Source organism: Xenopus laevis, chromosome 9_10L (genome assembly GCF_017654675.1).
Source record: "Xenopus laevis strain J_2021 chromosome 9_10L, Xenopus_laevis_v10.1, whole genome shotgun sequence".
Taxonomy (NCBI): Eukaryota; Metazoa; Chordata; class Amphibia; order Anura; family Pipidae; genus Xenopus; species Xenopus laevis.
In genome coordinates this window covers 51,774,128-51,788,670 of record NC_054387.1, presented here as the reverse complement: position 1 = coordinate 51,788,670, position 14,543 = coordinate 51,774,128, and the positions used below count along the sequence as shown (strand labels likewise).

The following is a 14,543-nucleotide window of genomic DNA, read 5'->3' as shown; positions in this document are numbered from 1 at the left end:
GCAGCTCAGTGTGCAGTACCTGTATTCATATGTTAATCATAGCACAAATGCATGGGGCAAGAAGGAACATGCATTTAATAGAGTTGTTTTTCACTTCCAGAGCAGTTGGTTACATTTAGGCTGAAGCCTATTCCATCCAATCAGAACAAGAAATCCAGCAGCACACTCAAATTGATGCAACAATCCGTGGTGTTTTATTAGCCCATATATGAACAGAAAAAACCCTTTACCCTTTATCAAGCCTTTATCAAGACGTTTCGTTCCAGTAGGGCGTCGCCCTTTTTTCTGTTCATATATGGGATAATAAAACACCACGGATTGTTGCATCAATTCGAGTGTGCTGCTGGATTTCTTGTTCTGGATGCTAAGTTGACACAAAAAGCGGGCGAGGGTCTTCCAGTTCAGCACCTGAGACCCACACGGGTTTAATGAAGGTAGAGCACTCCTAATTACTATTATTCCATCCAATCAGTGAAAACTAGTAAAACCACCATCATATTTTAAGGGATTCTCCGAATTTGTCTACCCTGGGACAATTTAACCTTCGATGCAATCAGATCTGTAACATGGCACAATTGTGGCTAAGGGGCAGCAGAATTACCTTATCTGTCCTCGCACCAGGGGCCGGTTCTTTGTCCTGTTCATGTTGGAATCGAATGGCACCTCGAAGAACTGTAAAGACACAAAGAGAAGGGAAAGTGATATGAGAAGGTAAGATACAGTGCACTTCAATCTGCAATTATAAAGCAGGAGTTATTGGACTTCTTAGGTTCAAGCTCCTTCTTCCTCTCATCAGACTGTCACCCAGCCTTTTTCTTTGGATAACCTAGGACATTAAGGCCATAAGTCTAACAGTTTATCCATAAAGTTATATGTCTTAATGTGGTCAAACACTGGTGGATACACTCAGGTATCCAACCGACTGGCCCAAAGGTCAAATGGATGGATACTGAACAAGTGGCTACAATTATAGTCACCATCACAATGTTTCACTCGCTCAGATCGACAGCCCAAAGATTATAACTAGAGGAAGTAAAGAAAAGCTGTCAACAGTATGTTGTATCGGCAAAAGAAAGTTTCATACGAGTCCGATCATTTGTGGTCTCATAGAATCACAAGATTCCCCTTACTCCCCCGTCCTAGTATAAATGTCCAGATGGTTGGATAATATGGTCAAAATCGGACAAAATGCCTGAGCATTTCTAGACATATACAGCCTGCTTGACTGAAATGTTTATTAGAAACTGAAAAAGAACACCCACAGCACTTCTAAAATAAAGGCAACTATACCTCATACATAAAAACATGGATACATTTGTGTCTATAAATATAAATTTCGATTGGAAAAATAATAGGAATTCCGTGATGAAAGAATCCCTTGAAATAATGCTCTTTTCCTGTCTTCTCCTATGCACCAAAGGGATTAAAGGCGCCTTCCCAAAGTGAATGCGTCTCAGCATGCCCCATCACACCTGAAAAATATTTGTCCAGAAATCCTGATGAGCAGATGTTTTGAAAGCTCAATAAAACAGTGATGCCTGAGGATTCAGAAGCTCGCCTCAAAGGCAAATTATCTGACGTCAAGCATTCCCTTTCAGTGGGGTAGCACGCTGCTTTGCCTCCTAATGAGGCTGCCTAATCCGACACGATACGTGTGGGTGAAGGTGTGATGGAGAAGCAGCCAGATCAAAAGACCGAAAGCCACAGTAAGGCAAACACACAAGCAGCAGGGAGAGACAAGAGCCTCAATGAAATGCAACCAAGAGACGATGAAGGAAGGACAGGTTTAATTGTTCTCACCTCCATAAGGCATTACCGACACAATAACATGCTCAATGCAATTGTCACAACAAAGAACCTTTATGGAAATGAATATGGAGCATAAATACTATTTTTCCCTTGACTGATATGCTCAGTTGCTCTCAATACAGAGGGGGACAGAGAGATGGGCCACATGTTGGTGAATCTAGAAGGAAAGCAGCTGCATCAACAGGTTCTAGCAGAGAACTTACAGCAGAACCAGCGCTATTGCCAGTGCCTTCAGCAAGTCTAGGGCCATGGAAATCTCTTCTTTCATCATTAGCCTAGTGGCCCAAGAAGAGATTTACAGCTGCCTGATGTCATCTTAATCTGCCTTTAAAGAGTGGTAGATCTTTGGTTATAATGACTTCAAGTCATGGAATGGATGGAGTTGGCAGTTTCCTGGGTCTTTGCCCAAGTGATAGCTGCTTTTATATAAATGTTTGGTTGCACCCACAGTTTCCTTTACGCATATTAAGATGGCCATATATAGGCAAATATTAGCTGGCGACTTGGCCCCTCCAGACAGTTCTGGACCAGTATGATGCTTAACTGAAGGCCTCCCAGCCAATATTTTGCAGTGGATCAGGCAGATATCTATCGGGCAGTATTCTGGGCAAGTTAAAAAAAATACTATGGGATTCAGACCTTCATACAGGTCTGCATAGGCACCATCATTCAAGCAAGTGGATCTTGGACCATCAAGTCCAAGGAATTATCAGTTAAATTGCCAGAAAGCATTTAAACAATGAGACCGATAAAGCCATACACCATGTTTTGTTGCTCTAACTTGTGTAGTGCAATATAAAGGCCACAGGCACACAGATCGTCGGCTCTGCTGCTCTCTGTGTATTTTTTTCAGGCTGAGAGAAGCGGATCCGCTCTGTGCCCCATCTCGATTGATTTGAATAAGATCCGTTTGTGTGCAGTCAACACAGCAGAGGTTGGGCCAAATACACAAAAGTAGACATTTTCAGGCTGACCTCTGCTCTGCGTGGCTGCATGCAACCAGAAGTAGTTCAAATAAATGGAAATGGAGTATGGAGCGTATCTGCTTCTCTCAGCCTGAAAATACTACACAGGCCGAGAGCAGTGGAGCCAATGTTCCATCTGCCCTTCGCCTAAGCATGGACCACCACGACAATTCCAAATTGCTATTCACAGTCTCATTGGGTAAACATTTGCAATGCTGTGATAACAAAATTCACAGTTCCCAGTGCCACGATCATTCTATTAATAATCATCTAGGATGTAATTCAAACTACTTTATGGTCGCTAGGGTTACTGGGGCCTTAGCAATATGATAAAGAATAACAAACATAAACTGCAGATCGACTTCAAATACCACCGTCTGCATTAGTGATGTGCAGACCAGCCCAATACCTATGGTACTTGCGGGTCAGACGTGTTCTGTCAACACACACACACAGGGATAGGGGTGGGCGAGGGTATATAGGGGGATGCGTAGCAGTAGTTAGGGTCGGGTGTGGGTGGAAAGGTGACGAGTTAGGATCAGGTGCGGGTCGAGAAATCCCTAATCTGCATATTATTATCACTGTAGAATTACAGTGAAGTTCCCTTTATTTACTATTTTCTATATTTGGAGTGGATGTGACCGGTCAGTTTCCCCAGGTAATCACAAAGAAAATGACTGTATTGTGCAGGTTAAACAGACTGGATCTCTTTGGGCGTAGTTGACTTTATGGCCCTGTCCTTGTTTCACAGGTCTCCTTGCTCTGTGTACTTACAAGTTAAATGTTCCATCTAATTACCAGTGTTGTTCTAACCTGATTAATTGTACACTTTGCTGCATTAGCACCTCAGGATGAAAGAGGTACAGGGCACGACAATTACAAAGGATACTAATGACACAGCAAACATAATCTACCACATCAAAAGCTGAGCCTTTAATAAAGGGCACAGAATGCTCTGGCTAAAGCCAGGGGATGCTGGTTTATGGTGGCTATGGGTTTGTTTATGGCACATTTGTCGTTGATGAAGGGGTTCTCTATCTCACACTAAAAATCTTTCTTTAGGGTAGGGACACACTGGGCGATTTGGGGAGATTTAGTCGCCTGGCGACTAATCGCCGCGACTTTCCACGACCAATCTTCCCCGAATGCCTCTCCTCGCTCTGCGCCTGGCTAAAATGAAAAATCGCCTGCGCTAATCGCACGCGGCGATTCGTTTTCCGAAGTCGCCCGAAGTTTCCTCGTGAGGCAACTTCGGGCGACTTCGGAAAACGAATCGCCGTGTGTGATTAGCGCCGGCGACTTTTCATTTTATCCAGGCGCAGAGTGAGGGGAGGCATTCCGGAAGAAAAGTCGCTGCGATTAGTCGCCAGGCGACTAAATCTCCCCAAATCGCCCAGTGTGTCCCTACCCTTAAAATTGCAACAGCAACTGACCTAAGGCTTTATCTGGAACAACAATGGGCATCAAGTGACAGCCTTAACACAACTGCTCACTACATGGAGTAGAAATGGAGATGTGTCATGTCACTTTTTCACAATCTCTTTCACAAGGAACAGAGAACTGAGAACCGTCCTGACATCCTAAGGCTACAATGCGTGGATGCTGTCATGGTAGGCTCGCAATTGGGTCAGTGAAGACTTAAGGTGGCCAGACGCAAAGATCCGCTCGTTTGGCAACATTGCCAAATGATCGGATCTTTCCCCGATAGGCCATTAACGAGCATGGCTATATCGGGGGTAATCTGATTGTTCGGCCGTATGGCGGAACGATCCGAATACGATGTGCAATGGGCTCCGGCGGGATTGGTCGGGTCAAAATCAACCCTGACCGATCGACCAAATGACCGATCTCTGCCGGACGAAAGATGTCGGCACACGCCACACACGATCTGAAAATCGTACGAATCCTCGATTCGTACTATAGGATCTGTGTGTCTATGGCCACCTTTACTGGTAGACCCATGATATTCCTGGGTTTGTTCTCTTTAGGGAAGTTGGTTTTGTACAGTATCTGAGGAATGGAACTAGAGGTATGCAGAAGAGGCATGAGCTTTGGGCACAATAGTGGTGTTTTGTTGGGGGCATTGGGACCCAAGGCACATACCTTCTACATCCTCTGCAGTGGAAATGGGCTGAGGTAATGGTTACGTGAAGAGTGTGTGGGGGTGGATGGAAGATAATGGCAGGTGGTTTACTTTGGGTGTCTTTAGCTCTGGTGCCTTTATAACTTTTCCTGGCTCTGCAGTATCTATAGGTAGTGAATCTCCAAACCACACATGCAGTCCAACCAATGTTTAAAAGTCCTACCCCATGGAAGGGCAATTAACACGGCCACACAAGCAATCTAGACTGGTTTCTGACTGGCCTTTATTCATTTTGATGATATCAAGCAATAACAGAAACTGCCCACAAATAGACTGATATATAACATGTAACTAAATTCATAATGCCACACATTCCAGCACCAATCTGGCCATCTCTGCTCCTAGCCAAGTCACTATAATAGCCCCTTTATCCCTTCCAGGCACTAGTTGATCATATATACCAAAAGTTCACTCATGTTACAAATCTATTGATATTCAACCTCCCTCCAAGACTGTGTCTGGTTAATTGGCAAGGAGCACTTATTGGAATGGAAGGTTGGGGTGAGGAGTTAAGCATTGATTCATACCTTTAATAAGCTTCCTATCTGGATGTCACAGGCCTAATTACCCTCTCTAATGTGACACTTCCAGACTGGAGCTGCAGGGAGCTGAGAGGATTAGGTCTATATTTTTAAGGAAGGAACATTTAGAGCACCCTGTGGCCACATCCAGGCCACACACAAACATGAGATGTGATTGTCCATGTAAGATCCATTGCTTAATTCCACTGCAAACACCAATACCTATCAGATGAAAATTGAGCGTAGGACTGGCCAGATATGGGATGACTTTGACTTAGTTGGCCATCTTAAATAGCAGTAGCAGTATGCACAAAATGTCTGTCTTAAATATATTGATAATGGGTTGAGTGCAGAGGACTCCTTGTATTTGTCTCAGTAAGTGACAGCAGCACAGAGCATGTGCAGTAAATCAGCAGAAAAGAACATGGGGAGCTACTGGGTCATCTTTGGAGACACAGATCTTCCCTATTGAATGACTGTGGTTGCCTTGGGCTGGTACAGAAGCCCAAAACATATGGTACAACATTTCTATCCAACTTCTTTAGTCAAAGGAAAACTATACCAATAAAATGAATATTTAATTTATGATGTCTCTGTGCTGCCTCAGAGATCACCTGACCAGAAATACTACAACTCTAACTGTAACAGGAAGAAGTGTGGAAGCAAAAAGTGTTTTACATTTGGGATGTTTTATGCAATATATTTTTATAGAGCCCTACATTGATTGGGGGGTATAGTTTTCCTTTAAGCTTTAATTCTCCTTTAAACAAAAGAGGGATTGTTTGTCCATATATTGCAATATATTTAATCTGGCCAAAGTCATCCCTGGTCTGGCCAGTCCTACACTCAATTTCATCTGATTCATCAAGAATTCTACTGCTCCATTAAACATTTATGTATCAAATATATATAAAATAACACTACCATGTTCCCATTGGGTAGAAGGTGCTAATGCTGTATGTATTTTGTGTATTTTTACCATAAAATCATAGCATCCCAAGAACACATCAAAACAGAGTAACAGCTTGTTTCTAAAGCCCTAGCTCTATCCTTAAACCACAAACAAAAAACGAATAAAGAGGTCCCAGTCTACCCCCTGTGGTGACATGTTCAGCAGGGGGAGAGATTAGGGAAGGTCCACTCCAGACTATGTTTATGAACTTTATAAACAGTGTCCACCAACGATGGAATGTGTCTCACCTCACACTCCCGGCCTGTCAGTCCAACCAGCTTCCTAAATCAATACCTCTGAAACAAAGATGGTGGAGATACGGCAAAGCCCGGACTCAAAGGGAACCTTTCCTAGAGGTTAGGGCCCCACGCCATATTTCACAAAGCCAGAGATAACACTGTGTAACCACTGATAATCTTACAACTCATTACACAATTCAAACATTCATTGTTTTCATTCTTCTCGAAATCTGATAAATTCCACCCAGCACAAATGTAACAATCTTCTCAGCCGAGGCCCAATGTGGATAGCTGAGCCATGAGGACAGTACAATAAAGTTTAGCAGTGAATGGTACTATAATAATATTATACTCCTCCATATAACATGACTACTGTAAGTGTAAGCAATTCCTGACCTGGCAATAATTCTTATTTAGGTTTTACAGCACTTATGGGGAATTACTTCCTTCCAAACAAACTTTCCCTGACACCGAAGGATTATACACAAGGAGTATCTGAAATTTTGCAGAGAAAGATGTTGAACAGACTCGGTGGGTCGGTGTCTGGATGTAGTTAAATCACAAGTCCCTAATGGGAGCAGTCACTCACACCAGCCAGACTGACATGATGACAGCTCTGTTAGGATGGCAGATAGGGCAACTGTAATGCTTGGTTAGAGTTCTGGATCATTTAGTATTCATCACCAAATTCACTTCTTCAGAAAGCTTGGAAAATTAAGTTACTGAGGTGCAAGCCATTAGGTGTATTTCCATGCATACGCATTTATGTCAACTGGGTGAATTTGGCACCTTAAACCAGCTGTTTTGGGTAATAAACCTTTGCTGGGATTGCATGAAAGATGGAAAATCAGAAGGGTATCCTGAGGTTCAGCCCTCGAGAAGTAAGCATCTGACTGGAATTGGGCAGCGGGGTTAGGCTAAAATGGCAACACACTGTCTGTTCTTGTACAGTATCCAATGGATCAGTCCATGGGTTGAATAGATGGACACCGTGCAAAATAAATAGTAAATAGTAGGCCCAGCTTTCTTTTGTTCCAACCAGGACAACCCAAACAACCAGGAGTGAGGAGAAGCTGTGACTTCTTCATGCTCTGGCCAACATGGTGTGTCGGAAGATGGCACTTGCACACCTGCCGGATTTAGGAATGCACAGGTGTAACCACTTTCTTTGGCAATCACCTGCAAAAAAGAATACTGCAGAAACCCATAGGGAATGGGTCACCCTAGTCTGCCCCTGCACCCCTTACTGGCAAGCTCACGTCTGATTGGCATCCTATAAATACTTCATGGGAATTGAGTTGGTGGTTCCACTGCATTACCTCCAGTTGTACGCTCACTAACATACTCTGCGCTGACCCGTATCACTGAGAATCAGCCCCAGCACATGTAGCACATCTCAGCACAGCTTCTGCCACAACACACTACCTTATAATGACTGCAGGGCCAAACACTAGCAAACTCTTCATGTTCAATATGCATTATTTTATATATATATATATATATATATATATATATATATATATATATATATATATATATATATATATATATATATATATATATATATATATATATATATAAATCAAAGGGGAAACAATATGGCAGCATATGTTCTGTACAATGCATTGGAGGTTGCAAACAAAACCCAGTGATGCTACATTTTCTATGGTGATTTTATGGCATTATAAACCCAATGTTTAATGTGAAAGCATCTGGAACAAAATTCCAATATTATACAAAACAACTACTGGTCCATTCTGTTCCTTCTGCTCCTGCCAGGTAATAACTTGCTGCAAATCCCCAGAAGGAAATTACCAGTAATCTCTCCCCTTGAAACCTGTGTCAATAGCACTTAATGTGATCAGAGAAATGTGTAAAGAACAAAGTGACTGTGGCTTGTCTGCTCAGTGCTGGGACACCCCCTGCCTGCCATGCAACATAGACACAACTCTACTACCTGTATTTATATATATATATCATTATGAGAAGGAGCTGCCATATTGTTTCCCTTAAATAGTACAGTATGAGGATATAGCTTATTGTGTGCCCAGAACATTCCTTCTCTGTATATTTGTATTTATACATATGGGATGGGGTTGCCATATTGTTTCCCTTAGACAGTACAGTATGAGGGTATAGCTTAGTGAGTGCCCAGAACATTCCTTCTCTGTATTTTTACATTTATACATATGGGTAGGAGGTGCCTTCTCTTTATATTTGTAATTATATATAAGTGGGAGCTGTCATTCCATTACACAGTTAAGTATTAGGGTATATCTTTATATCTATATATTTACGGCTGGGAGCTGATTTTTAGGAGGGGGATATTTAAACATTGGCAGAACCAATATAGACAATGTAGCATAAGACAATAGTGGCTATCAGAGAAGGCTGGCGCAGAGATAATTTGAGGAAACCATTAATGTAACAGACAGTAAATCAGGATGAAAGGGAATGGTAGGGCAGGTGCAGGACTCAGTATTTAAAGAGAAGGGTACACTTTAATGTTGCAAGGTTACGGAACATCAGAGAAGTGTGTGTTTGGGCGACCACTGCAACTCAATGTAGCTGTCACTATGGCTCCTTAATGCTAAAGTCCGTGCCCTCTGACCCAACATGTCACAGAAAGCAAACAGAGGCACCGGGCCAGAGGGTTCAGGTTGGAAATTCGTTTACAAAACTTGACGGATCTGCAAGGAAAACTCTCAGATTTCCTATAATCATGTAACACAAGAGATGACCTGTTGCCTGGGGCTCCGGCTCAGCTTTGGGTAATTTCAGTATAAATAACCCATGAACTGCTTTTTATCTTCTGACCACATGATCTGAATTGTGAAAATGAAACAAGTTCAATGTTATTATTTGGATAGTGGTATCATATAGTATATTACCCACTTTTATAAGTAATTTCCCTTAATAAAGATATGTTATTTTATCAGAGAGGTTAATATCCCTATGATAAAGGGGCCAGTTTGCCGATTGGAAATGACTGGTTCCCATTTCAGTTACTGGTTAGGACAATAGAATGTATTTATCCATATTAATGAGTAGGTTTACAGAACATTTCTTGCTACTCGGACAGACGACTCCTTCTGATTGGTAAGTCATTGCCTCGTCCTATGGGTCATGAGACAAACACAGAACTTCAAAGGGGAAAGTGTGGGACCGTGCTCTTCGGATTACTCATCATTTGCCAAACAATGGTCCCGGCCAGTGATTTATTGGCTGAAGGAGATAGCATCTCTGCGGTGACCTCTTGCCATGCATTCCAATTGGATGCTCTAAGAAGAGGGGGGTTAAATAGTACCATAGGGCAATTCAGGAAAAAGAAAAGCTCTAGTAAATGACCAAGTTAATTAAACTCATTAATTCTTCTGTGCAAACACAAGCAAGAGTGCAAAGCACACAAAAGGATACCCACTCACCAGTTTCAGCCTTGCCATGAAAACCCTCTCTCTTTCCCTCCCAATTTACCCTTCTGATGCCAAGGGCCAGCTGCCAATCTATACCTATCCCATTACACCGCAGAGTCGTGTGCAGGAGGGACCCCTTGAGTTTGGCAGAACAGATCCCTTCATCCAAGCCAAGAGGAAACCACATCGTTTTGCACTGAATACACAGCTGGCGAGCGTCACAAACAGTTGGACAATTCTGCTGGAAAATGACACTTCAGCAACCCAGGATGATTCCCATTATTAGTTACAAAGCTAAAAATGATAATTCTTTAATGTTTCCAAACTTATATTTCTTCAGTAAAATAAATTGGCATGTTTTGCTGTACACAAATGTTTACATATCTACATATTTGTTTTGGTTCAGCTCAATTGGAGCAGCCATGATTGCTCTGAAGAGGCACCTTGTTAACAGGCTCGGCAGTGCCCCTGATGACCAAATAAGAATGAAAGAGATACTTTTACATTTATCCATATCAGGTATGGCAGAAAAATAGAGCTTGAACCCACATTATTGTTGCCCTAGGTTTAGATTACTGGAGTAGCAAAAATGTAAAAGTCTTTAAAAGTGGCCATCGCTGCCACAAATTTGCTTCGTATCCCAATCCTCTAATTCGGCTCTTCTCTGAGAAGCCACAATGGTGACCACATGAAAAGGACACAAAAAGGTAATTTACATCAATCAGCCCCTTGCAAGAGAAAGCTCTCAAATTTTCTAACACCAAAGCCTGCTCAGAGGGATGAAAAGGAAACAGCCATCGGGAAAAGAAAATATTTTTTTGGGGATGAGGGGGGGGTTAAGATTTTAAGTTCTCAATGTTAGATCTCCACGGCTCTGGAGAAGTTTAACATACAACTTGCTACATCTGGACTGCAAAAGAGAGATATTTGAGAAGGCTTGGTGGGGGCAGGAGAGAAAGTGAGAGAATTGTAGCGGCAGGACTCCTAAAGAAAAGGAAAACACATTAATCCGGAGGGATTTTAAGTATGTGTTCTTAAATAGGCGATTGTATGCTTCTTAATAATAAAGTAACACTCCGGCCCGTCAGGCGACATAGGATATCCTTAGTAAGGGGTTACGATGCAAAACCATATGTCTGGCCTGCCCACACACTTGGCACCTGTTGGTTAATATATCACTATGTTGAGCATCCCGACAATATAGCCAAAACTCCCGTCCAGAACTAAAATGTCTCCAATACACGGAGGAAAGCACGTGCGCTATACATGACTATTCCATGAATTAATCCGAATGCAGGGGGGATCATTGGCTTCTCACATTATACATAAAAATACCGGCATCTTACAAGGGAGCCACTTTTTTCTATAGGGTTTGCATCCAGCGGAACTGGATTGGTTTTATAAGCTGAGAGCACATAAAGCACCACCAGTATATGAGTATTCTTCCCACTGTATAGACCTACTTTCTTGCCTATCGTACCATCTTCTCCACAATGGTTTTAAGTATATATTCCATATCTTTCCCTAAAACCAACATTACCTGTGGTTTGCAAAAAGATTCTAATCAACACGTCAACATAAAAATGTGTTTTCACAGTGGAAAAGTGTTTAACCTTGTCCTGGAGGATTCCCCACATTTGCAACCTCCTCATCCTTACCGTCTTGCTTTTCATAGGGGTTCAACAATAGCCATGTCATACAGTTAGGTCCAAAAATAAGACTAGATTGGACTTTGCTAAAAAAACATCTAAAAAAGCCAACACAGTTCTGGAAAAACATTCTTTGGACAGATGAAATAGAGATCAACCTCTACCAGAATTATGGAAAGAAAAAAGTATGGAGAAGGGGTGGAACAGCTCATTATCCAAAGCATACCATATATCATCTATAAAACATGGCGGAGGCAGTGTGATGGCTTGGGCTGCATGGCTGCCAGTGGCACTGGGACACTAGTGTTTATCCATGATGTGACACAGGACAGAAGCAGCCGAATGAATTCTGAGGTGTTCAGAGACATTGTCTGCTCAAATCCAGCTAAATGCCGTCAAATTGATTGGGAGGAGTTTCATAATACAGATGAACAATTACCCAAAACATACAGCCAAAGCAACCCAGGAGTTTATTAAAGCAAAGAAGTGGAATATTCTTGAATGGCCAAGTCAGTCACCTGATCTAAACCAATTGAGCTGCATTTCACTTGTTGAAGACTAAACTTCTGACAGAAAGGCCCACAAACAAACAGCAACTGAAAGCCGCTGCAGTAAAGGCCTGGCAGAGCATTAAAAAGAAGGAAACCCAGAATCTGGTGATGTCCATGAGTTCAAGACTCTCATTGTCAGCAAAGGGGTTTCAACCAAGTATTAGAAATGAACATTTTAGTTTCAGTTTTTTAATTTGTCCAATTACTTTTGAGCCCTTGAAATTAAGTGATTGTGTTTAAAAAATGCTTTAGTTCCTCACAACTGTATGCAATCTTTTTGTTCAACCCTCTGAACTAAAGCTGAACGTCTGCAGTTCATCTACATCTGAGTTGTTTCATTTAAAATTCATTGTGGTAATATACAGAAGCAAAATTAGAAAAAAAGTTGTCTCTGTCCAAATAGTTATGGACCCAACTGTATATGTGTGATTGGATCAAAAGCATTTTCAATGCTCAGTCTATTCTCCACCTGACTTTATGTAAAACAGGGATTGTAGTCCAAAAACAGAGCCTTATTGGTTAGTGTTTGACTTACTGCACAGCAGGAGTGAAGACAGGGGAGCACATGAGGGGCTGAAACTGATGAAAGATCTGGAGTTGTTGAGCTAAAGGCATGTGGAAGATCCGGCAAGGTTGGCTGAAAGAATGACACGGAATGTCCAAGCACAGCAATAGCCAAAATGCTGCAAATGCTTTCACATTCAGGACTGTCAAACAAAAATCACAGCAGCTCTACATACTGTATTAGCCAGATTCATTGAGAGAAAAAAAATTAGTCCATAAAGTTTTCCATACAGAATGGTTTTACAGGCTGAATAATAACTCTAATCTGCTGGATGCACTTAAAGGAAAACTATATCCCCAAAATGAATCCTTAAGCAACAGATAGTTTATATCATATTAAGTGTCATATTAAAGAATCTCACCAAACTGGTATATATATATTTAAGTAAATCTCTTTATTCAATATTGTTTTATAGAGACCTGCATTGTTTGGGGGGATATAGTTTTCCTTTAACAGCTGCTCTTAGTTGTACCTGCCCCCACTTTATTAAAGGATTCAGGGATCTCTATGTAGCGTCTCAATAGAAGAATTCAGGGTGCTCTATATAGAGTCTCAGTGGAAGAATTCAGAGCTCTCTATTTAGAGTCTCTGTGTAAGAATTTAGAGCTCTCTATGTAGAGTCTCAGTGGAAGAATTCAGTGCTCCCTATGCAGTGTCTGAGCAAAAGGGTTCAAGGCTGTCTCTATGTAGAAGCTGAGCACAAAGATTCAGGGCTCCTTCTATGTAGAATCTGAGTGGGATGATTCATGGATCTCTCTATGAAGAGTTTATGCAGAAGGTCTATTCTCTATGTAAACTAGAACACTGCCCCTGACATGGAAATATATATGGGATTCTGCCTTCCTGACACTGTATTTTTCCTATGAAGGGGAGTGGCCATGATTGGGCAGATCTTGGCATGACCTGTGAAATTCAGGGTGCAGTCAAAATATGCAAATGTACACCTGGAGATGCTGGAAGGCACAGATAACATGACAGTACTGTAATGCTCAATGTAAGTGTATATTTAATGACTATGGATTGCATAACATAACAGAGGCATTAGAAATATCTAACATGTAATCATCTCTTAAAATTCTATTATTTATTTACTATATTATTTATCTAGCAGTTAGTCAGGTTATATACAGACTTGAGGTTGAACTTGATGGACAAGTGCCTTTTTTTCAACCTAACTAACTATGGTTCTTATAAGTACTTAATAGACCAAGTAGACCTAAAATCGGCCTGGTTCACCTTGACATTAAATTTTAGTATGATGTAGAGAGTGATATTCTGAGACAATTTGCAATTGGTTTTCATTTTTTATTATTTGTGGTTTTTGAGCTTATTGGGTTTATCATTTTATTCAGCATGCAGCTTGCAATTTCAGCAATCTGGTTGCTAGGGTCCAAATTACCCATAGAGAGACAGGAATATGAATAAGAGAGGGCCTGAATAGAAAGGAGTAATAAAAACTAGAATAAAAAATAAAATTGTAGCGTTGCAGAGTATTTGTTTTTTCAGATGGAGTCAGTGACCCCTATGTAAAAGCTGGAAAGAGTCAGAAGGAAGGAGGAGACAAATAATTCAAAAACTATATAAAAAAAAGAATATGAAGTCTGAATGTAGAAGTAGCCATTCTTTAAATTACTAAAAGTTACCTTAAAGCTGAATCACTCCTTTATTTAATTTTGCATTAGGGGGTGGCAGGAAAAGAAACACAAGAACAAGGATGCAAATCATTTGATCTGTTG

At 41.3% G+C, this 14,543-nt stretch overlaps 1 protein-coding gene across 1 annotated transcript in view; it reads right to left on the bottom strand.

Annotated features, from left to right (window-relative positions):
• The window catches only part of cox10.L (cytochrome c oxidase assembly factor heme A:farnesyltransferase COX10 L homeolog), a 55,187-nt gene that overhangs the window by 12,316 nt on the left and 28,328 nt on the right, over positions 1–14,543 (bottom strand). The window contains 1 exon segment of the mRNA NM_001096945.1: positions 602–672. Coding sequence (NP_001090414.1) covers positions 602–672 — 71 coding nt within the window.